At 36.8% G+C, this 26,209-nt stretch overlaps 1 protein-coding gene across 4 annotated transcripts in view; it reads left to right on the forward strand.

The window, feature by feature from the left end:
- LOC120412588 (uncharacterized) overlaps positions 1-25,974 on the forward strand; it is a 38,334-nt gene extending 12,360 nt beyond the window's left edge. For 3 of the 4 annotated variants that reach the window (XM_039573103.2, XM_039573104.1, XM_052710896.1), the window contains 7 exons: positions 13,261-13,392; positions 17,199-17,374; positions 18,268-18,448; positions 18,889-18,931; positions 18,997-20,101; positions 25,149-25,397; positions 25,462-25,974. In XM_039573103.2, the coding sequence (XP_039429037.1) occupies positions 13,281-13,392; positions 17,199-17,374; positions 18,268-18,448; positions 18,889-18,931; positions 18,997-20,101; positions 25,149-25,397; positions 25,462-25,596 (2,001 nt within the window). In that variant the 5' untranslated portion in view covers positions 13,261-13,280 and the 3' untranslated portion in view covers positions 25,597-25,974. Of the gene's footprint in view, positions 1-7,880; positions 7,900-13,260; positions 13,393-17,198; positions 17,375-18,267; positions 18,449-18,888; positions 18,932-18,996; positions 20,102-25,148; positions 25,398-25,461 lie in introns of those variants that run through there. The other variant, XM_052710895.1, reaches the window with a different exon arrangement.
- Positions 25,975-26,209: the final 235 nt, after the last annotated feature.

A 26,209-nucleotide genomic window follows, 5' to 3' on the forward strand; every position in this document is an offset into this window, starting at 1 on the left:
TATACGACTTTTTTTATTTAAAAAAACAACATCATTGGGGTCGTTACCCTGTTCGCAGCAACATCGCCTGTGTTGATGCTCCGCGAATTTTTTTTCGATTTACGGTGAAAGTGCGTTGTATTAATCGCGAGTTCTTCCCCGCACGATGGGCAGGAACACCCGCGGCCGTGGCAGCTCGAGTGCACCTCGAGGACGTGGCCGGGCCAGTTCCTGCAGCAGCATCGGAAAGACCTCCTCGTCTGGCTCCAAACGGTCAACAAACCTGCTGAAGCTGCCATCCAACTACGTACCTGCGCGTAGCCCCATACGTACGCGTGGACTAGCGGCACTTGCCAACCCGGATCAACCCGGAACCAGTGGATTGTCCACCAACAAGCCGGGAACTTCCTCGACGGCGGTTCCAACCTCAAACGGTTTCGCTGCGTTGTCTGATGACAACAAAGAAGAAGACGACGACGACGTCAGTGGTGGCGATGGTGTTACTACTACACCGTCGCAGGCTAAGGGCACCTCCACCGCGGGGGAGCAAGAGTCAAAAAAATCGAACAAAAAAATGCCACCGATTACAGTGCCTGGTCGCCCAGCTGTTGAAATCGAGGGAGCATTGGCGGATGCCGACTGTCAATACCTGATGCGTATTAACAAGTCGTCCGTAAACATCATCACACGAGATCGCCCGCGTTTCGAGAAAGTGCTGAAAACGCTGAAAGATGCAAACATTCAGTACTACACGCATGATTCGCCGGAAAACCTTCCGGTCAAGGTAGTGGTGACTGGGTTCTCCATCCTAGTGCCACCCAAGGAATTCGTGGATGTAATTCTCGCGAAAAAAAAAATTTATCCGCGAGAAGCGAAAGTACTCTCGCATAAGGTAACCGAGGTCGGAGACCAGATTCTCTGGCTGCTGTACTTCGAACGCGGTTCCGTTAAGATCCAGGACCTGCGCAAAGTTAAATCGCTGGAAGGATTCATGGTGAGCTGGAGATACTTCAGTAAGCGGCCTTCCGATGCTGCCCAATGTCACCGATGCCAACGTTTTGGACACGGTTCCCGGAACTGCACTTTGGCGCCGAAGTGTGTCAAGTGCAGCGCAGCCCACCTCACGGCTGCATGCACGCTGCCCAAGAAAGCATCCCTGGGAAAGGACAACCAAGCCGAGCAGAACAAGCGGAACGTGAAGTGTGCTAACTGTGAGGGTAACCACACGGCCAATTACCGCGGGTGCACCGCTAGGAAGACCTACCTCGAGGCGCTGGAGAAGAGGAAAAAGCCAGCACCACATTCCTCAAGGACTTCGACAGGTCAACCCTCGACCGAACCCCGTCAAACGAATCCTCCTGGATTCGGGCGTACTTACGCCAGCGTGGCGGCTACCGCAAACGGTCCAACCCCGGACAGCAACAGTGATGGTGATTTATTCACCCTCACTGAATTCCTCTCCCTTGCGAGGGACATGTTTACGCGACTCAACACTTGCCGAAACAAGCTGGAGCAGTTCTTCGCGCTGCAAGAGCTGATGGGGAAGTACCTATGCCCTGCATAGGTGCAAGCTCACACACTGTGGAACAGTCTTCGCCTTCAGTAAAGAACTGATTTTTTTTCTGTGATATATATTTAAGCTTTCCTATCCTCCTTCTCTTTCCATAGTAATAGTAGCAGTTATTTTAGAAAGTTTTTTCTGCTCTCGCTTAACCGACTGAAACTGAATTTATTTCATCCAATTGATTATATTTGAATTTATTTGTAGTTGTAAGGATCTCCAAAACTCTGCATTCTGTTATTAGTTAAGCAAATTGTATTCTGATTAGTACAAATAAACATGAATTGAATTGAATTGAATTGAAAAAAACAACATTTTCACAAAATAACGTGTTTTTTTAAATAGCTAAATTTTTAGTATTGCATTTCATTGCCATTACTGAAAATATAGATATTTTTCAGAAATATGCAATTTTGCGAAAATGATTTTTTTTCCATAAGATGATTCGAATATTCGAAATCTCCTTGCAAACCTTCGCAAAAGCGAATCTTCGAAATGTCTTTTACAATTCAAAAGTTGTCGTTTTGTTTTCGAATATACTTAACTTTTTTCACAAAGCTATTTATTTTTGTTAAAATAAACTTAAATTTTAAGTTTATGCTAAATTGGACAACAAATAAATTTTTTCTGTTTTTTTAAAGTTCAACTAATTTTTTTTTTGCAAATGTCAAAGACGTTCCGTAATTATAGATTTTTTCAATTTTACTTAAATTTTTAACAAAATAACTTATTTTAGATGAAAAAATCAATAAGATTCAAAATTTGAGTATCATGACTGGAAAATTATTGCAAATTTCAAAGACGCAATTCACTTTTTCTCAATTATTCACAAATATTTCACAAAATTTCGTATAATCGTTTTTTTTTTTAGTTTTTGCATTATAAGCTAATTATTGCAAATTTCGGAGACATTTTTAAAGTTACTGTTTTATTTTCAATAATATTAAAAATATTGACCATGTTTTTTTGTTTAAAAAATACTAAGTTTTTAATTTTTCAACAAGACTGTTCGTTCCAAAAATCATTGTAACTATTTTTTTCAATTTATCAATTTTTTTTTTAAATAACGTATTTTCGTAAAAAAATGATTTTTTTACTTTTTGCAATAAAGGTGTAAAATTTTGGCAAATTTCAAAGACGAAAGTCATTGTATTTTTACGTAATTTCGTATTTTCGAAAAAAAAAATGAGGCGTCAAATTATTAAACTTCATCATCCCGGTACGAGAATCGAACTCACGACCTCTGGACTGGAAACCCAGCACGCCTCTAGTCAGTATTCCAAGTGAGCACATTTACTCTTTTAATGAATCTGACTTTGCCGAGCCAGACAGGAATCGAACCCATTACGCATCCGCTTACAAGGCGAAACCCGTAACCTCACGGCCACGGTAGCTCGGTTAATCACAAATTACGTACCGTCATCAGGGGTGACATTGGGTCTGAGGGTGTAAGACCCAATTTCACTCCTCAGACCCAATGACGACTGATGTCGAAATTATCGAGAAAAAAAATTCTTAACTATTTCGAAAGTTATTGTTTTGTTTGTAAAAATATTAAATTTTCCCAAACCTGTGTATTTTCTAAATAATTCTAAAAAAAACATTTTTTTTTTGCGAAAATCATTGATTTTTTTTAATTACAATAAAATGTTTGCAACATGGGTGTAAAATGATTGTATTTTCTCATTTCGTAAGTTATTATTTTATTCTCTAAAATTGACTAAAAGAAAAAAAACGAAATAAGTTTTATGAAAACAAATCATTTACTTTCGAAATGACTGAGAAATGTTCGATCAATTGAAACCCAATTAGCAGATAAAGCAAATATTTTGAAACGAACATATCATTTCAAATGAGCAATAATCGTATAGATTGGCCATTTTGGGTACATTTGCAATCATGGATATGATTGAACATTTTTATAAAAAATAAAAAAGAATTTTTTTAGAAATCATCATTATCAAAATTTCCAAAGGCACTATTTTAATGCAAGTTGGATTTGACATCCATGTATTACTATTTCAATAAATACTTATTTTGAAAAAAGCTGAATAAACCAATAATATGTTTGCATCTAGAAAATCAAATTGAATAATGCGAAGAAATTTTATCGGGAAAAAACAGCTAAATATTTTCCAATCAGCATTAAATTTCCAACTGAAAACACCTTGCCAAGGATGCCAGTTGCACAGATTTGTCTGTGTTTCACAGACATTTGAGGTTGTGTGCCTCAAAAATGTCTTGCACTTTTTTAACATTCCAACGCCCAAGGCTCCAAAAAAGTTGGAACGGTAACTTCAACTCATTGGTTCTCGGGCACAACTCAACCAATCAAGATAATTCTTGTTTCCAGTGATTTGTTAGGATGTCTAGATGATTCTAGAACTTTGCAGAACTTAATGTGATCAAGTCTGTAATTTTTACGATCAAAAACATCGTTCAAACTTTTTTTTTCGCGTGTAAAAAAAATTTTGCCAAAAATTCCGCGGAGGCAGTCCTTTTGAAAAAGTTGGAACGATGTTTTTGATCGCAAAAATTACAGACTTGATCAAATTAAGTTCTGCAAAGTTCTAGAATCATCTAGACATCCTAACAAATCACTGGAAAGAAGAATTATCTTGATTGGTTGAGTAATGCTCGAGAACCAGCGAGTTGAAGTTACCGTTCCAATTTTTTTGGGAGGCTTGGGCGTCCGTGTAAGTTGGACATGCGTTGGGCGTTCCAGTGTTAAAAACTTCAATAAATTCATATTTTGTAAAAAATATCAATCGAAACTTATTTCGTTAGACTTCAAATGCTTAAAATCGCAATTTGTGATGGATTTCCTTCACAGCAAAAAATTTCTGTGTAAAATCGCATGCAAAAGCATGCACATCACCTTTGTGAGAAAAAGCATGTAATATTGTATGAGAAAACGTGTACACAAAAAGCATGTACCGAAGAAAAAAAATCAGGTCTGTTCACCCCAAAAATAACATCAATCCGGCGAGAGTCATATTCAGATTACCAAGTCCGCGCCCCAACCCACTCGGCTATCTCGCCGCTATGAAAAGAGCCGGATCAATGCCAATGTAACAGTAGGTTTTCCGTATACTGTGTTAACTGCATACGATGTATCGGGAACCTACAGCTGCATCGGTGAAGATCCAACTATTTTCATAGCGGCGAAATAGCCGAGTGGGTTGGGGCGCGGACTTGGTAATCTGAATATGACTCCCGCCGGATTGATGTTATTTTTGGGGTGAGCAGACCTGATTTTTTTTCTTCGGTGCATGCTTTTTGTGTACACGTTTTCTCATACAATATTACATGCTTCTTCTCACAAAGGTGATGTGCATGCTTTTGCATGCGATTTTACCATCGGATTTTTTGCTGTGTTGACTGTAAATTGATATATTTAAATTTTAGACAAATGCACAGACAAACACAGACTTTTTCACTGACATTCAATAAAACAAGTGGCATCCCTGTACCTTGGTGACCCCATTTCTATGTTGAAAAGTGAAACCTTCGAAAAGCTTTTCGATCTACCAAATAAAAATATTTTCCTATTGAGCATGAGCATGAGCATGAGAGATCACCCATGGTTGCCCCTCCGTTGCTGAACAGAACCGTAATATCCTTTCAGCACTACTGATTATATGCTTCGACGATCTAGTGGTGTTTCCCTTATCAACAGCATGTATGAATGCGCTGAAAAGATAAAACACCATGATTGCTAAAGCTAGATCAGTTGCGAATAGGTAACAGTCATTGGCCACCAACGGCGCCCGCCATGTCAGTTTGTAGATCTCGATTTTAAGGGACGGGAATGTTAGTTAGCGCAGGTTGCTACTAGGGCAGCTGATTTACTCTGTGCTTACACCCCACAAGCGCCAGGAACCTGAAAATTTTGTTAGTAGGATAGGGTGCTTGGTCAGGATTCATCATAGAAGATGATGATGCGACCCAAAATCGTAGTGTTTGTTGAAAGGTTTTATATATTATTCTCAAGGCAAACAATCGGATGCTGCGGATGAGACATTTCCCGTTTAACTGTTGTTAAATTTTAAATGAAATGGTTTAATCTTAGACAGCCGGCTGTGGAAAGATAAAGCCAAATAATGTTTATTTATAGAATGAGGTGTTAAACGCCATGCTACAATGATAGCGTAGTCTGATTTTTAATTATATAACCATTTAATTCATAAATTTGTTACGGAATAGACGCCACGAACTCAACCATCAAATGCCTTCCGATCTTCTTTCTGTTAGCTAGATGAGGTATTGATTTTCGTTGCCTCTCGAGCTACGATGCTATGGAGAGGGCTTAACACACAAACAACCGACGTCGAGCCCTCCGAGCTACGGAGCTATGGGAAGGTCTTTTCAACACAAAAAAAAGACTCGCGCACCACACAACGTTCTTGATGAATCAAAATATTTTTTACGCGATAAAACTAACGAACTCAACCGTCAAATTGCCTTCCAACCAGCGATGATGAAGAAAGGGCTTTAAGCACACAATAACTCACCGATTAATATAAATAAATTCCATGATCGATCTTGTTTTATAGCAACAGCGCAACTCACTCCTGATTTTTACGATCGCGAATACAGCACAAAAAGAACACCACAAAAATCCATCTCACAATCCTGACTTGTTTTTTTTTTATTTTGCACACACACGCAACCATCCGCTTGCACAGACGGAACATTATTCCCACACAAAAGAGACGAAAATTATCACGAAAAAACAGGACTGCGCGTCCCCAGAAGCACTGCGCTTATGACGGCATTATTCAATTATACTGACCAATCACCTCATGCACACAAATAGCCACACAAAAGAGACGAAAATTATCACGAAAAAACAGGACTGCGCGTCCCCAGAAGCACTGCACTTTTGATGGCATTATTCCAAATAAAAATATTTTCCTATTGACTTCAAAAGACAATCTTAACAATTGGAAAGGATCAAAAGTAAAGCAAGTAAAAAATTTAATTGGGTCGTGATTTCTTAGAGACTAAATTACCTCATTTAAAGTTCGTAAGAAACCCAGTTCAATGGCACCACCCAAGTCGCTCTTACAAACCCGCCCTGGGGGGGGGGGGACATTCCCGTCACAAACTAGGCAACTTCAGTTCCGAGATCCTCCCACGCCGTTTCCTTGCCTTTATTGCTCACGAGAGCTGGGGGCGATCGCGCTGCTCTTGGTCGTAGAAATAACAGGTTGAACGGATACATATTGGCCATGATGTCACACCGACCAACGACGGGCTTGATGACTCCGCTCGGAAATGCAATTATTGGTGACGTAATTGAATTAGCATTTGGACACCCCGAAGTTTATTGACCATATGGTGCGAAAAGTATTGGTAAATTGCGTGTAATGGTGGTTTGCAAATTGAACTTGACATTTTTGGGGGGTACTTTGAAATAATTAGACGTCTAACCCTAGTTGGGAGGTTGTCCCATTATTGGCGATCACGATTCTTTTTTCGACGGTGATGAACTCCGAAATAGGCCTGTAGGTCACGCAGATGGCCCTCACTTGAACTCCAAATAGGGTTCGAAATGATGAATTGATGTTTATTTAACTGGCCTCTGCAAGAACTTGATACAGGGCAGATCAGAACTGCGGCTAACTACTCAAACATGAAATTTAATCCTTTTTCACGCAGAAATGCATCAACCCATAAATCACGTTCGATTGGATTCGGCGCACATGAGAGTTGTGCACGCAACAGTGCAGGTAAACTGCGAGGGATTAATTTAATTCAAGCCGATGATTTCATAACACCTTGCCCTCCTGTTATTTATATCCACGAGAGTATACAACAGTACAGTCTGTGAGCGGGTGACCAGGGCATGTAATAAACGAGAAATGCCCACGCTTTTTCTTGAAAGCTGGGTTTGCCTTCGAATTTGTCTCGTTTTGTTGTTTGGTAGGGTCATTTGGAAACTGCGACACTAATAAATTTCTGTACCAAACATTTGAAACCTACCAACTCAATGCAATATGTTAATTCATACAAGCTTCAACATGTGTAACTCGCTAGAAATGCAAATCATCCCCAGTCATCGCGCCATCATAAAGCACCCATCGTTATCTGGCTGATTTATCGTCATGTGCTCGCGATCAATCCCAATAGTGCTCAATTTTCTCCCACATTTCGCCAATTTATTTATCATCTTTTCGTTTTTGGAATTCTTAACGACCGATTAAAGCTGCTCGACTGCCAAATTGGCAGAAGTGAACCACCAGCAGTTAAAGATTCGATTTATATTCCAGCACCAACAGTGACTGAATGCCATTTAAAGGCATCTTCCGTAGCGTTCGAAAAATCAGTCAGTCAGTAGTGCGAACGATAAACCGGTGAGCATTTCCTTGTTTCCAACTCTTACCTGTACGTTAATCTCCGAACCGGACAGCCCGTACGAAACAGCTTGCTGTGTCGACCACCTTTTCGACGATTCGTACGTGGTTGATTGGGTTGTGCCGAGAAGAGTAAATCGAGGCTTGGTGTGTCACCGAGAAAATAAATATAAGCTTCACGAGAGGAGCTTTGGCTGTGGGATGACGCGACTTTGAACCGTAAAAATAAAAATATTAAACATGATCAAAAAATTCAAAATATTTTAATTTAAGATTGAGCTTATTTGTTACTATTTTAAACATATTTAAATATATTTTAAAAATATCTAAAACAAGGTTGAAATAGCATTCGTTTTCAAGAATGTAACAAATTATCCCACTTCAAATGGTAGTTTGATTATAAAATTCTTAAAATATATTGCCTGAAAATTAAAAAAAAATATGAGACATTTTTTGACATTGAAATTTCAATCCGAGATGTAATCGATTTGAAAAAAGGGCTAAAGGGGTAATCCATAAGGATACATAACTGTACAATTTCATCCTTACCGCACGAATTATCGATTTTTGAGATTTTTTTTTACTGGTCCGATTTTATAACAAAATTTACAATGGTCTTAAAATCCGATTTTGGGAATATTACATTATGTTGACAAAAAAGTTTATTTGAATTATTTTCCCTAACAATCTTCATCATAACCTACAACTTTACTGATCAGAAAAACCCTTCCCGAGATGAAAATTTTCCAATATGTTAAAACCATTTGCCACCCCCATTGCTCCCAAATTGTATGGGGACAAAAAAGAAGCCTTCTTTGATTATAGGAAAGCCCTTTTATTTTTTTAGCCAGATAAAAAATGGTTGGCAGCCTTTATTCTTTAAAATATTTTTTTTACATTTTTTTTTTAATTAGCACAACTCAAATTTTGACCAACAAGATGTGCGACAAAAGGTCGAATGTTGCAAGGTTTGCAATTGCCTCAACAATCAAGCCTTCGGACACCTAGTTTCAAGTAAGAATCTCGCAATCGAGACCGCCAAGGCATTTTTTTTGTTTAAAAAATATTTAATAAACTATCTAGCTTCAAGAATATGATTCTGAGTTTTTTTTTCGTTATTTCAAACATATGCTGCTCTTTAAAACATTTGTGAAGATATGTTTTACCTTTTTACATCTTTTAAAAGCATGATGTGATTTTTTGATAAATTCAAACATACTTCTTTTAATATAAATTATTTATTGCATAATTCATTTTTATTTCTATGATATTTTTATAAGTTGTTTCATTCAGAATTTTCTGATAGAGTTGGTGTCTTCAGCAAATTTGTAGGTCAGAAAAAATTGGTACACGGACAAAAGTGCCGGGTTCTAAATTAAATTTAAAAAAAAACCAAAATCCGTATGTTTAAATTTTTATTTTTTTTATAAGTTTTTGGAGACTTAAAACCGCAACTTCTAAACCATAGAGGAGTAAGGACAAAAATAATGTCGAAAAATTTATGATATTTTTGAAAAAATGTGTTTTTTGGAAAAGAAGAAATTATAGCGAAAATTTGTTTTGACTTCTGATTTTTAATGTAAAATTAAATTTGTAATCGAAAAGCACTCAACAAGTTTTTTTGGTAAACTGCACCGTTTTCAAGATATAGCCATGCGAAGTTTATTTTAGCTAAAAAAAAATCCCCTTTTTCGATTTTTAAAAATACTGTTCATGATTGTCCATGATATATTATTTTCGAAAAGTTCACATAATTTCTAATAAAATTGCTCAATAAATATTTTTTCCAATTTTATTTTTAAAAATCTAAACGCGTGAATATTTGAAGCCAAAATTAACTAATAACAATCTAAGCAATTAATGGTAAAATTTTCAGTGTTGAAAAATGAAACATTTGTGAAATTTATGATCTTTAAGTTTTTTATTATTCGGCCGGGACCGTGGTGTAGGGGTAAGCGTGGTTGCCTTTCACCCAGTCGGCCTGGGTTTGATCCCAGACGGTCCCGGTGGCAAATTTTGAGACGAGATTTGTCTGATCACGCTTTCCGTCGGACAGGGAAGTAAATGTTGGCCCCGGTCTAACCTAGAGGTTAGGTCGTAAGCTCAGTCCAGGTGCAAGGAGTCGTCTCCCTGGGTCCTGTCTCGGTGGAGTCGCTGGTAGGCAGGTGGACTCACAATCCAAAGGTCGTCAGTTCGAATCCCGGGGTGGATGGAAGCTTAGGTGTAAAAAGAGGTTTGCAATTGCCTCAACAATCAAACCTTCGGACACCTAGTTTCGAGTAGGAATCTCGTAATCGAGAACGCCAAGGCAATGCTGTAGAGCGAATAATTTGATTTTTTTGATTTGAAGTTTTTTATTACTTTGGAATTAAGACTAATAGTTTAGATGGGCGTAATATTGAATGTTTGAAAATGAGGGAATGTTATGAAACTTCAAAAACTGGAATTTTCTTGTTTTTTTTTTAATCGCTGAATAGTCATGAGCTACAACTTTGCCGTAGACATCAAATCGATCAGAAAATTTCTTCAAAAATTACAGATTTTCAAATATTTACGTACCATTTTTGTATGAACAGCTGCCAAAATTGTATGGAGACTTGTACGGGACACCAATGACACAAAATGTCTTCATTATAAATAAAAACAAAAATAAAAATGGTCGAAATCCATCGATTTCGAAAAATTGCTCAGTATAAAAATTACCTGATCAAGATATTTATTTGAAATCAGAGCATTTTATCATAGTTTAGCAAAAAACTGTTCAATTTCATTTACATTAATTTCTGAAGGTTTGTTCGAGGGTATCTTCAATGCCTAATTTACAATTAAAGAAATAAAACTAATCAACACTTTTGTATGAACATACCTTTAAATTTGTACTGAGATCCGTTGTTGCAAATTGTTTTATCTGGCTTAAGGGCAGAGATTCATATTTTTCTTTTTTCTGTTCAAAAAGTGTTTTTATATGTGAGCAATTCTCTACGAAATCGGTATTTTTTCTTCAATTTTAATTTTTGTATTTTTTTGTCCGACTGAAACTTTTTCTGTGCCTTCGGTATGCCCAAAGAAGCCATTTTGCATCATTAATTTGTCCATACAAAAATGATGTATGAAAATTCAAAAATCTGTATCTTTTGAAGGAATTTTTTGATCGATTTGGTGTCTTCGGCAAAGTTGTAGGTATGGATACGAACTACACTGGAAAAAAATAATACACGGTAAAAAAAATTTGGTGATTTTTTTATTTAACTTTTTATCACTCAAACTTGATTTGCAAAAAACACTATTTTAAATTTTTTTTTATTTTTTGATATGTTTTAGATGACATAAAATGCCAACTTTTCAGAAATTTCCAGGTTGTGCAAAAAATCATTGACCGAGTTATGAACTTTTTAATCAATACTGATTTTTTCAAAAAAACGAAATTTTGGTCGCAAACATTTTTCAACTTTAGTTTTCGATGTAAAATTGAATTTGCAATCAAAAAGTACTTTAGTGAAATTTTGATAAATTGCACCGTTTTCAAGTTATAGCCATTTTTTTGTAACTTTTTTCAAAGAAGTCGCAGTTTTTCATTTTTTTAAATTAGTGCACATGTTTGCCCACCTTTGAAAAAAATATTTTTGAAAAGCTGAGAAAATTCTCTATATTTTGCTTCTTCGGACTTTGTTTGCTTGCTTTTTTTCAAAGATGGCCAATTTAAATTTTTTTTTTTTTTAGATATCGGATTATTTTTGTCAAGAAGGTTTAATATACTAGAGTAGGGGAACTATACCCTTTCTCAGCCAATTTCTATTATCTTCATATCAGCACTTTGATCATGAATTGCAGCTTTCATAAAGTGTTTTTGACTGTTCCAAAGTATTAAATAGCTCAAATAAAAGTGAGCAAGCAGCTCTCCATTGTAAATACATCTGAAAATTTTGATTTAATAGTGGAAAACGGATAAAGTGATGAGAATTGGTCGATCGGCTTAGAGTGATTAAAATGAGTATATTTCCCCTACTTGCCTCAAAAATCACTATTTTTTAAGCAGCAATATACTTATAAAACTTACAGTTTTAAACCTGATTTATATCTTAAAACCAACATTGTCCAAATCACTAAAGATCCGAAATTCACCCCAAATCACGGTACCTACTACAAAAAAAGTGCGAAAACGACGTCGAAGCACGCCGCCGCCGCATTGTATTTGGTCAATGTTTGTTCCGTTACCTTGACAGTGACTCTGACTCGAAGCCTTTGGAATCGGCGGGATTCGCTATATATGGCCATCCAACATCGGCTCACGGTCAACGTCACCATTCGACTGAACGGCCGCATGGACCTGCCAGCATCGTGAGCTTTGAAACGTTGATACTTTGTTTGCGCGAAAGCTTCAAGATTAACCAGCCACATCCGAAGAGTTGGTCAGTGCTGATGGTGGTGCAGTCTGACCTTGTGCATTCATGAGGTGATTGCACTGTCAAGTCCGGAAGTTGACTCCGGTTGGATTCAGCGTGAAACGCCGGATTATGGGATTTTACGGCGATGTCGCGTCACCGGATGAGAATCGCATAAAAGGGTGATTCAGGTTGTCACTTTGGAGATTTACTTCCAACTCGGGTGTCATTTGAGGCAACGTTGTACTTGTTCCATAAAGAAGGTTTGGTTGACGGAGTACTCAGAAACAAACTTTTTTTGTCATAATGTAGGTCATCGTTGATCAGGAAAAAAGAGTCCCATGTTGTTACATTTCTCCACCAGTCAATGGGTCTGACCGCGGTCCAAGATGATCTCATTGATTGGCCTGGAGCATGTAGGCAATTAGAGTGATGATCTACACGCGGCAAACACTCCGATCCCACACACACGTTACGAGCCATATTCATTTATAATACTCTCCGCTTGATGAATGATCATTAGCATTGTAAAGTTGGAGAGATCATTTCCGTTAATTAAATTTCTGATGAAAAAACAGGCTGTCTTTTGCAAAATTGAAATGCAAAAACAGTTGAAAATTGCTAATTTTCTTCAAACCCATAAAAAACCGATTTCAAACACCCACGAGCATCCAAAACAACTCTTCAGTTACACAAATCCAAATAAACATTTCAAATAACCATCGAATAGCTGCGCTTTCCTGCTGTTTTGGATCAGTTTACGACCCCATGTGTATGTTCTTAATCCATGAGTTGGCAAAACTTTGACCACAGTCTCATCTCATCTTAAATTCCGGAGAAATTCAAAGCAACTCAGCTCCACTCACTGAATCGTTGTCACGAGGATCCTTCGAAGCGGTGTTTACCCAATTGTGAACGTGTTTTTCGTGTAGATTATTAACCTTGTTTCCTTTATCGTTTCTTCGCGTTTAATTTGCAGATCCCCACCAGGCGGAAATCATGACAACCACTCGAGAACGGCGGGAAGAGTATCACAACGTGGTCCGCACACTGAGCCCCTCGCGGCCCCTCTCGCCGGGGACACACGCGAACCAGTTTGACAGCAATTTGGGTAAGAATTTTGGAAAGACGTTTTGAAACTGTAAATTTTTCAAGAATAATGCAAATGGTCCCTTTAAAGTGTTTCTTATTATCTTTAGCATTCCAATTTCAACGAATTAATAACAATTGCGTTCCGAAATTAAATTTAAAATTCAGATTTTTTCTGATACAACTAGAAACTTTATTTGATGTGATATCACAATAACACATTGCGTTGGAAATAGGAATTGGAAATGGAAAAAAAAACTTTTAGAACTCCTAAAATCCAAATTTTATTTCAATTTAATTTGTTAAAATTTGATAACAAAATGACGAAAGTTTAACAAATTTTCTTAAGTATACATAACTGGAATGCATTATACTAAAAGACCAAATTAGTGAGAGTTGTGATTGTTTATATGTGATTGTTTAATTAGCTTCAACATAAATTTTAAATAATAATGAAATTTTTGTCATTAAAGTGACAAAATATTCTGAATTTGTGGGGAAAAACAAATTCTTCAAAATTTGAGACTTTTATGACACAAAAAAAAACAATTTAAAACTTCTTAAGATTCTAGAAACTTAAAAAAAATATCTGAATTCTAACATTTGCTGCGGGAAATGCATTTTAAAAAATCATTAAAATGTGTCAATAAAGTTTAAATATTTTCTGTATTTTTTGCCCTTCGATTTGTCAGGTCATTCTAAAATAAAAAGGAGGGTTCTATCCCATTCTCCAGAATCGTCTTTCCCCAGAATCCCATTCTCCAGTCTGACCCATATTTCAGAATGAATAATTTCCCAGAAATATTAATTGTTGGTGTTTTAGAAAAGATGGGTAATTTTTTACGAGAATTAGGAAATTCATGAAGAACATGAAGAACATTTGAAGATTCAGGCGACGTGTGACGAGACGATCAAATGGACTGATGCCGTGACTGATGCCCAAGATTCCTGATTTGGTGAGATCTTTCCTTTTGAATATCAGAAGTTTCTTTCATTTACACTGACACACACACATTCCATTTAAGACAATATTTCTATCATTTCAAATGAATTGTTGAATATTTTTCTATATTGATGTAATTATGAGGGGAGAATCTAATTTGCTCTCCATCCACTTGGACTATTTCTAATTCCTGATTTCCTGAGCTTCTTTTGCTTTTTCTACAATCTATCTCTTTTATGTCCTTGTGAGGGGATCATCGATCCATCCGCATTGACATACTATCTTTTCATTTTTCTGCCTTTCTTCATATTTTTCGCTGTCTTTTTCACACTTACTACCAGTCTTTGTGAGGGGATACTGAGTTCGATTTGCTCTCCATCCGCATTGACCTTTTCTCATCTTTGATTTTCCTTTTCATCAGTAGTTAGAATCAAAGCCGGGGATTGGGGAGGGAGCATCAGGGCAGTGGACAGTATGCTGTAGTGGCGGAGACTGGATGTAGATAGTGGAAGACCAGAACTACGTCACAAGGGGAAAATAGTGTATTAATTGAACAATTCTTAAGGATTGTCTAATTACTGCACTTATTGACTTCTGTCAGTTTCCAGCTGTCTGCCGCGCCCTTTTAAGCCCCCAACAGGGTGCGAGCCCTGTTTTTCAGCTTTGTCAGACTTTTTTCGGAGTTATTGGAGGTTACTGTCGGAAGGAGATTCTCTTCCCCTAAGGACACCGTGAGTGATTTTGCTTGTTCGCGTCCAACCACCCCCTTTTGGCCCTTTATACGGCAGTAATTTGAAGATGCTTCTTTTAAGTCTGAGCCACTGTAATTCTAGGCAACCGCTACATAGGTCATCCTTGTGGCCCTGTTGGTTATCCCATCAAATCAAATCAAATCAAAGAATTAGGAAATTCATGAAGATTTACTAATCCAATGATTTTTTATTTGATTTTTAACAAGATTTGAAGATTTGAAGATTTGAAGATTTGAAGATTTGAAGATTTGAAGATTTGAAGATTTGAAGATTTGAAGATTTGAAGATTTGAAGATTTGAAGATTTGAAGATTTGAAGATTTGAAGATTTGAAGATTTGAAGATTTGAAGATTTGAAGATTTGAAGATTTGAAGATTTGAAGATTTGAAGATTTGAAGATTTGAAGATTTGAAGATTTGAAGATATGAAGATTTGAAGATTTGAAGATTTGAAGATTTGAAGATTTGAAGATTTGAAGATTTGAAGATTTGAAGATTTGAAGATTTGAAGATTTGAAGATTTGAAGATTTGAAGATTTGAAGATTTGAAGATTTAAAGATTAATGATTTAAAGATTTGAAGATTTAAAGATTTGAAGATTTGAAGATTTGAAGATTTGAAGATTTGAAGATTTGAAGATTTGAAGATTTGAAGATTTGAAGATTTGAAGATTTGAAGATTTGAAGATTTGAAGATTTGAAGATTTGAAGATTTGAAGATTTGAAGATTTGAAGATTTGAAGATTTGAAGATTTGAAGATTTGAAGATTTGAAGATTTAAAGATTTAAAGATTAAAAGATTTAAAAATCTAAAAATTTAAAGACTTAAAGATTTAAGGATTTGAAGATTTGAAGATTTGAAGATTTGAAGATTTGAAGATTTGAAGATTTGAAGATTTAAAGATTTTAAGATTTGAAGATTTGAAGATTTGAAGATTTTAAGATTTTAAGATTTTAGGATTAAAAGATTTAAAAATCTAAGATTTGAAAATGTTGATATTTAGAAATTTGATGATTAGAAGATTTGATGATTTGAAAATTTGGAGTTTTAAATATTAGAAGATTTGAAGATATTCAAAAGAAATGTAAATCCAGAGCGAAGAGAAATACTCTTTGTCAAATCTCTATGAATTTCATTATTCTCTAAAAAATCTTTCGCGCCCATTTCAGTGTTCAAAAGTATAACTTTTCAGTCCTTGTATCAAAAAGTATTTCCTTTTGATTCTGTTATTTTTGGCAGAGGAAAAAAGGCTGTTCCGTCTTTCGAAAATGTCAACAAAAGTAAATAGTTTTACAAGAGAATGGAAAAAAATATTAAATTTAAATTTCTAACACAAACTTGGAGTATTTTTTTCTTCTTAAACATCATATTTTTGTCAACAATGTGGCACAGATTTATCAAATCTGATAGTTTTGTATCATTGTTATAATATAACTTTTTTCAGTGCTTCTGTAGTCAAAACATGAAATAATAATTTTTAAAAAAACTAAACCACAAATTTAATCCAAACAAAGCTTAAAATTGACCTTATAAATTGTAAAAATAAGAAGAGATATTTCCATTTCAAGAAAACTGTCAATTCAACAAGGAAACTGTACCAACCACCTAAACGTCCATCACCTATCTAAATCATAACTTACCATCTCCTTACACAAAACCATCATCCATCAGGCAATCATCGGACATGCTTTCATTTTCATTAACTATGAAGGGACTTTCTTGTCGAACAGCAGCAGAGAGAAAGCATGAAAGAATCCATTCAGTACAGAACCACTCTCCTCCATAACCACCATGAATGGGTTGGATTGTTCGAGTTTACCGGGGCATTACGACTCATTCCGGGGGCAAAATTGCCCTTTTCCCCCTCCCGGGGGCGTCCTCAAATTCTCATCTTCTTCATGATGGCGAGTGGGGCGTGGGGGTGGAAAAACGGATCGTTTCTCATTTACTCCTTCCTGGTTTTTTTCTCTCGATTCATTTTTCATGAAAACACTGAATGAATGGATGCAAGGCCGGAACAGTTTGCACAGTTCCTGGCCAACTTGCAATTTTCCGCCCCAAAAAGCAGCAGCCCACAATTCTTGTTTAGCAACAAAAAACTCAATTCAAAAATTTGAACCCCCATCTGTTGCAGATAACCTCCTGGAGGATCTCCAGGCCAGCGTGTCCCGTCCCGGCAGCTCATTAGGCCAACCCATCCACCACGGGGGTGGCGGAACGTACTCGTCGACCCGTGAAGTGCAGTACCTCCAGCCGGCCAATGTCACCACGGTGGCCCGGGAGCGGTCCCTCAGCCCGAACCTGCAAACGGTAAGCGGAAGTTATTGTTGGCTGATGTTTTTTGTCTATTTTCACTGTGAGCTGTAATTACTCTTTTCTCAACTGGACATGACTTTATTGAAATTAAACAGGGATTTTGCCGCAAAAGTCTGTTTAAGAGCGATTCTTCGTTCAGGACTGATGGGTCAATTAAATAATTTTACAATTACCACCTTAAAACTAAAAACGTAAAACTAAATGACAAAATTGACAAAATTGACAAAATTGACAAAATTGACAAAATTGACAAAATTGACAAAATTGACAAAATTGACAAAATTGACAAAATTGACAAAATTGACAAAATTGTCAAAATTGTCAAAATTGTCAAAATTGTCAAAATTGTCAAAATTGTCAAAATTGTCAAAATTGCCAAAATTGTCAAAATTGTCAAAATTGTCAAAATTGTCAAAATTGTCAAAATTGTCAAAATTGTCAAAATTGTCAAAATTGTCAAAATTGTCAAAATTGTCAAAATTGTCAAAATTGTCAAAATTGTCAAAATTGTCAAAATTGTCAAAATTGTCAAAATTGACAAAATTGTCAAAATTGTCAAAATTGTCAAAATTGACAAAATTGACACAATACAAACATTGGTTCAAATTTGAGAAGTTGTTTTTAGGAACTGAACTGATGGCAGTAGATTATGAAGAAGCTTTTAAAAGTTAATTAAATTTCTCATCATCTAATATTCAATTCCCTTTAATTTCCCACCCAACTCTAATTATGTTCTCCGTTCTCATTTTCACCCTGTCATTACTGCGCGTTTGATGACTTGCTGGAACGAAACTACCCTGCGCGCCACCCTCGGTGAACATCTGCATGCTGACCAACTCCAACCGGAACTCCCCGAACGAAATTGGACCCGACTTGAACAAAAGCAGCAAAACAGCAGCAAGGTGTACAAAACGGCCAAGTACGAGTACAAGAGCAGTAGCTCCGGTGGCGGTGGCGGCGGCACCGGTCCCTCGGAGGGGGTCAGCGAGGTCTACCAGCGGAACATTAATCAACTGGACACGCTGCTCAACGATCTGGAGCGGGAACGGGACTCGTCGCTGGATCGAAGTGAGTAACTTTAGTATGTAACAAGAATTAAATTCCAAAAAATCATGGTGAAAAACTCTCGAGCATAAAACGAACAACAACTGCATGATCTTCAAAAAAAGAGAAGGTGGCCAAAATTTCGGATGATTAATCATTGCGTTGAGGCGAGACGCGTGCTCACCGGGGATTGCCCCCAACAGCACCAGAAAGTGGTCCAATGTCAAGTCGAGGTTCTAAAATTAGACCGTCTAAACCAGCCGGTGTGAGAGCGTGGTGGTGAAAACTTGGCTGAGGCAAAAGAAAAACGATGAGTTTTCGACGCTAGATATCAGACGAATCGCGTCTACAGGTGGATGATTCATGCAAAAGTTTGAAGTCGAAGGGAAGATGCAAAGTTTTTTGCAACTTTGTTTATAAAAATCCTAAATCAAATTTTTATCAATTACTTATTTTAATTTCAGGCCAACGCAGTCTCAACCGCAGCGGAATTGACTCCGGATTGATGTAAGCTTGATAAATATCTCCAGATAAATTCCAACTGATTTTTAACCTTATCAATCCTCTTCCAGCGAACCCGGCACCAAAATCATCAAAACCACAACAACATACTCATCGGCCGGCGGTGCCAACAAACATCCCGTGTCGCGTGAACTCGTGTTCGATTCCCCAGGCAGCTACGAGATCCGTCAGTCCCGTTCGCGGCAGCGTAGTCCCTCGTACGAGAACGCCTCCACCACGGTCAACTCCAGCTCCACGAACATCTACGGCGGAATCAACAACCGCTCCCGGACGGTCACCCCAGTCCGGTCCGAACAGTATTACACCGAAACGCGCACGGTTTCCCCGAATTCGGAACTGGTCCCCCGAAATGTCCACTACAATGAGACGGTTTCGGTTGATTCGGCCCCGGCAGCTAAGGCACTGGCCAATATTCAACTTTCAGATAATATTTTACCTCGTCCGAATACGAAGGTGACGACCACGGTGAGGACATACACATACGAACTTCCACCGGACAGTGAGCTGAACCAGTCCCTCTCCTACCGGAACGAATCTCTCCACCAAACATCCAACACGCTGCCGATTGCCTATCCTGAACGTGACCTCTCACCTACCCAGCACGTCAACCCAAGCCATAAGACCATCCTGGTCAAGAACGAAACCATCAACACGTCGAACAACGTCCAAGAGTACCCGGTACCAACCATCCTGGACCACCAACTACCCCCAAACACGGCCAAATCGATCTACTACAAGAAGGATACCAAGCACTCAACCACAAACTACTATCCGGAACATCCGACCCACCCAGCAACCAACTTCCAAGCCATCGAACCACCACCACCAGGACCCAACACGTACATCTACCGCGAGGAGCGCACCAGCAACAACAACACCACAAACCGATACGGCTCCCCGGTCCCCATCGTGGACTACCCCGATTCCCGTCACGGCACCTACCCCCGGGAACCGCAACAGATGCCGGCACCGCCCACGACCGTCACGTACAAGTACAGCTCGACAACGACGAATGCCACCCGGAACCTGTATCCGCCGCCGGAGGAACGGGAACCGCTGCTGCAGCCGTTCCCGACCGACGGGATGGTGCCGCAGAACGAGGTCGACGGAAGTCCGCCGAAGCGCGTCGAGGATCTGATGGCCACACTTGGGGAGGTAGGTGGAGCTTAGAGTGTTGCAAATTATGGTTTTCTAAAGATTTTGACCTTCGAAATTGATGTTGCTAGGTTATGCTTTTAATTTTTTAAACTGAAAAGGGTATTTAAACATTTTTTACAGACTCGGATACAAAATTTTAACAATTATTACAATTTGTAGGATATTTACAATTAGGTACATTCCAAATAGTGTTTTTTATATCAAGAAGATTTTACAATTTAAATCTTGAAACAAGTCGGCGTGCCACTCGAGCAAAGGTGCTGTGACTTGAACTAGTTATTAAATCATTATTTTACTATCACTGGCAATTAAGCACTTGAGCAAATCTATTCTATTCATAAATCGATATCTCTGCTCTCAATCAACTTTGTACTGTTAACCTGCTCCACCCGTCGAGGTGCCATCCGAGCAACAGTGTCAAAGGATAAACTTGAAAAGTCGGCCTAAAATCTCGTGGAATTTTTGACACGACAAACGGTGAATTTACTAAACATTTGACAGCAAAATTGAAAAGCATTACTTTACAATACAAGCGCTGAAAAATTCAACTTTACAGCATCATTTTCTATAGAACTTTTCGATTTTTTTTCGATTCTGTAGATTTTTGTATAAAAAAATCGGACTTTTCGTTGTTCAAAATTGGCATGATAAGTAAGTTGTTTCACGACTGAATTTCAAAAACTTGTATACAAAACATTTTCATTTTTTTCGTCGTGTAACAACTTACTTATCATGCCAATTTTGAACGACGAAAAGTCCGACTTTTTTATATAGAAAACTACAGATTCGAAAAGTAATACTTTTCTATACAAGGGCTGAAAAGTTCTACAGAAAATGATGCTGTTAAGTTGATTTTTTCAGCGCTTTTAATGTATGTAAAGTAATGCTTCTCAATATTGCTGTCAAATGTTTAGTAAATTCACCGTTTGTCGTGTCAAAAATTAAATCAACAACAACAGCAGTTTTATAAAAAATTAAATATTTTTCGATTTCATTATTTTTGGTGGAAAAAAAGGTCTTGTTAACGTTAGATAGTGAATGCAAAACAAAGTTGATTCACAACGGAGTTGATTGCGTATTTGTACGTCTTGAACTAAAAAATATATCGCTCTACAGCTTTTTTTTATCGAAAAAATCTGTAAATTTCCAATAAAACGCTTTTTCAAACTTTATTGTGAAAATTTAGGTAAATTATTATTTTACTTGAGTACCACTATCTGATTTAAGAGCGAGTTTTTCACCGATGTGAAACAGGTCGTATCGAGGTGCTCCGATTTGGATGAAACTTTCAGGGTTTGTTTGTCTATACATGAGATGAACTCATGCCAAATATGAACCCTCTACGACAAAGGGAAGTGGGGTAAAACGGGCATTGAAGTTTGAGGTCCAAAAAACATGAAAAATCTTAAAATTGCTCGCATTTCCGTAAAACTTCATCAATTCCAACTCTCTTAGATGCATTCGAATGGACTTTTGAAGCTCTTCAAAGTGTGCTATAGACATCCAGGATTGGTTTGACTTTTTCTCATAGCTTTTGCAAATTACTGTTAAAATAGTAGTTTATGCAACATGTTGCAAAAAGAGGATTTTTTCAGCACGAGTCGTACATTTATCCAACGAGGTTCACCGAGTTGGATAAATACGACGAGTGCTGAAAAAATCAAGTTTTGCAACGAGTTCCATACAACATTTTTTGCAATTTAGAAAAACACCCATTGAGTGAAATTTTAAGTCGAATTTTCATGTATTTTGTCAATAAATCGTTTAAATCAAAAAAATGTTGAAAAGTGTTACTTTTCGAAACAAGTGCTGAAAAGTTCAACTTTTCAGCACCCATTTCAGTGCTGAAAAGTAGAACTTTTCAGCATTTATTTTGAAAAGTGTTGCTATTCGATTCTGTTATTTTTGGTACAGAAAAGTAGGCTATTTCGTCGTTCAAGAATGACAGGAAAAGTAAGTAGTTTCACGACGGAATAGCAAAAATGGATTTTTTTAAAACCTTAATAACTTTTGGCAACAGCCTCCAACACCCATACTCCCATAGGTCAAAAGTTAGGGAATTTCATGGACTATAAGCCTACGGTATTAACTTTTTTGCCAATCGCAGTTTTTCTCATAGTTTTACGATTTTCCTAGAACTAACATTTTTCAACGTTAGTTTTTACCCTGTAGGCCAAGAAGACGGCACTTTTTGGTCTCAATTTTGACATATTCGAAATCCTCGGAAAATTTTACATTAGATTGGGGTGTTGGAATTTTGAATTTGATTGGAAAAAATGCCATTTAGAATTAATTAAAATATTATTTAGCATTTTGTCGGATTAGGGGTAAAACAAGTTTTCGCCTACTTGATACAACATTTGACGTATTGATCATAGGGTAAATAAGATCTATTTCTTTTTTTCAAAAACGTTTTATTTTTTTTTTTTATCAAAATTACAACTCCAATACTTCTAATTTACGTGAAATTGTCCGAGGATTCCGAATATGACAAAATTGAGACCAAAAAAAGCCGTCTTCTTGGCCTACAGGGTAAAAACTAACGTTGTAAAATGTTTGTTCTAGAAAAATCGTAAAACTATGAGAAAAACTGCGATTGGCCAAAAAGTCAATACCGTAGGCTTATAGTCCATGAAATTCCCTAACTTTTGACCTATGAGAGTATGGGTGTTGGAGGCTGTTGCCAAAAGTTATTAAGGTTTTAAAAAAATCCATTTTTAACAGTAATTTGCAAAAGCTATGAGAAAAAGTCAAACCAATCCTGGATGTCTATAGCACATTTTAAAGGGCTTCAAAAGTCCTTTCCAATGCATCTAAGAGAGTTGGAATTGATTAAGTTTTACGGAAATGCGAGCAATTTTAAGATTTTTAATGTTTTTTGGACCTCAAACTTCAATGCCCGTTTTACCCCACTTCCCTTTGTCGTAGAGGGCCCATATTTGGCATGAGTTCATCTCAAGTATAGACAAACAAACGCTGAAAGTTTCATCCAAATCGGAGCACCTCGATACGACCTCTAGAACAAACCGAGCAATATTTACAAATACTGCCTCTTAATATATTTGATCGACTTAGTGTCTTCGGAAAAGTTGTAGGTTATGATATACCGTAAACCGGGGTGACTTTGATAGGATTTCAATTTGTTTTTGGAATATTTTCCAACTGTTAAAGTTTTTCTCAAGATTTTTATTTTTAAAACATGTACTGGGGTAGGCCAAACAAAGTCCATGCACTATTTTTGAAAAAAAAAGTGTTTTCAAAAGTGTATGGAAAAATAGTTACGTTAAAAATTCTTAGTTCAAATTCCGGGGTGACTATCAACATAGTTTTTCTTGTTAAAATCAGATTTAAGGTGTTCAAACTTAATTTTTACGTCAAATGTACCATCACTAAGGTTGCTGATAAAGTTTTAAAGAAAGAAAATCAATGTTTACATTTAGTTAACTAAGTTTATAAGCTTTTTAACAAAATACATATAAATTTCAGGTAAAATTGTTAAAATGTTGGAATTTTTCCTTAAATTCGTTAAAACTAGTTTTGTTTATAAAAATATCGATTTATATTGCATTTTATACAAAATTCAAAGCACGAATCACAAGTTTTCACACTTTACATGAAATTTGTTCAACTGAAATCGCCTTTAAATTTGGAGATTTTATTGAATTGTGTTTTAAAAACACATATAATTTATTATTTACAAACTTATTTTACCATCTCCTTGTGGAAAATTGTCCAAAGAATCCGAAAATGCATTCCGTTTTCCGATTCAAAATCATGTTCATTGAGAAATCATGACACTTTGAGAAGTTTTAAATAATGCCTATCATCAACATTTTCTTAGTTATAGTTAACTAACTATTTAAACATTTAAAAAATTTATGAAAAGTTCTTCTTTAGGTACTTTGAACACTTCTCTACCCCGGTCAGTTTGATTCCAAACCATTCCGTATGTCATTTATTTGTACTCTTCATTTTGCGGTAAAATCTCAAACCTATCAAAGTCACCCCGGCTATCAAAGTCACCCCGTTTTACGGTAATCATAACCTAAGTGTACGGATAAAATCCTACACTTTTTTGACTTTTCGACTTTTTCTAACCAATAGATGAATTCCCAATGCATGCATTTTTTAATTTTCAAAATACTAAAAAAAGGCATCTTGCGCGCTAGAGTGGTGCAAAATCTGGTACCGGAGGAATGATTTTTTTAAATGATGAAATTATCTTACATTTTTTAATAAAGTTTTCTGTTTCAATTTATTTATTTATTTGAGCAACTATACACACAGTTTTTTTTTACTTTATTGATCGGAATGATGGTTGCTGAAATACAGCCTCAAGAAATTTTTTGATAGATTTGGTGTCTTCCGCAAAGTTGTAGGTATTAACGAGGACTATTCAGAAAAAATAGGTACACGAAAAAAAGGGCGATTTTCAATGACACATTCTCCAGCGACAAAAATGACTCCTTTTGGCCGTCGAACATTTTAATTATGTATTCATTTTTTATTGGTTTAATCATCAATCGCTGCTAGAATAACAATGTCAAATGTTTGTCATAACTAAAACATGAGTTGATAATTTGTATAAAACCAAAAAGGGTCTAAATTTTGCTATTTCTCACTCTGTTGCAACGTCACGGAGTAATTGATGTGGCAAATAAAAAGTTCAACTTAAAATTAGTTTTCCATAGTCACTACTTGTAGCAAATTCAATTTCAGATCCGAATCTGAAATAACATTTAAGATTTGGAATGGTTTTTTCTTTTTTTTGAAAAAGGGAAAAATGTCGCAACGTCTAAATGTGTTAAATTAACTTTTTCAGAAATAAACAATTTTCAAATTTTTCCTTTACGCTACATACCAAAGATTTTTGAAACTTGTGAATTATAAAAATAAAAAAAAATACTCTCTTTCAAAAAACTTGAATTTACACTAATCTTTCGCAGTTGGCACCAAAGTTACCTATGTTATGCTGCAAATTCTATTGGAACTATGTTTGAATAATTTAAAAAAATAAAATAATAAATATACTTTTAACTCGCAGAACGGCCAAGTCACCTACATCACGCAGCACCACACGCACAACACCAGCAACACCCATCACCACAACGGAAACGGTCCACGCAAGCACCGGGAGCCCTCGCCACCGGCCAAACTGGTCGAGGAACCTCTGGACAGCAAGGTCGTTCCGGTTGCCAACTCAAAGAACGTGGCCGGACCGCCGGTTTACTATCCCCCGGGACATGAAATGTTCGCCAAAAAGGAGAGCGAAGCCGCAGCTTGGCGGGCACAGGTGAGTGGACGACGACTTCAGTGGCGGCGAGGTCAACATACAATAATTGTTTATCTCCCCCCAGGGTGAATACGCCAAGGCCAGCGGCAAGTACATGTACGAGGCGGAGAGCAAGTCCAAAACCACGTCCAAGTCCGGCGCGGCAGTGGTGCCAGTTTGTTTGCCCCTGTGCTGCGCCATGCCCTGCAGCATCATGTAAAATGCGGAAAACTTTGAATTCTTACTGACAAATTTTAACACCACACGTGAACGAGCAAGTTAACACATTTTGCACAGAACCTTTCCCCCGCCTCGAGTGTAACAAGAACGACGAATTGATGTGCCATTAAGTTTTGTTTTTTGGTTGATAAGTTAAAGTGAAAATTTTGTGCCTAACAAATGCAATATGGAAGGAAGAAATTATGCAATAAAAAAAATGGTAAAATCAATTTGTGCAAACAAGCGAACAAAGAATAAAAACAAATTGACTAAAACAACCACTCTGTGCCAATTAACGATATTATATTACTTTTATGTTGTTATTGTATACAAAAATCTCTAATTCTTGATGCCAATAAAATCGCGATTCGAAACTAAATTATTTCAAATTGTTCCGTCATCTAGGGCGAAACGGGACAGCTGTTTTAACCGTGTTAACTGTAGAATATTTTTGATTAGTTCTGGACTCAGAACAACAAAAATAGTGTACCATTTTCCAAATTTCAAGCTTTTAAAAGCGCTCTAAAAACGGCTGTCCCCTTTCAGACTGTAGTCCCGATTCGCCCCAGTTGACGGTATCTTCTTTTTTCTCATTCACAAAATTCCAACTAAAT

Source organism: Culex pipiens, chromosome 3 (genome assembly GCF_016801865.2).
Source record: "Culex pipiens pallens isolate TS chromosome 3, TS_CPP_V2, whole genome shotgun sequence".
In the NCBI taxonomy this organism is placed as follows: domain Eukaryota; kingdom Metazoa; phylum Arthropoda; class Insecta; order Diptera; family Culicidae; genus Culex; species Culex pipiens.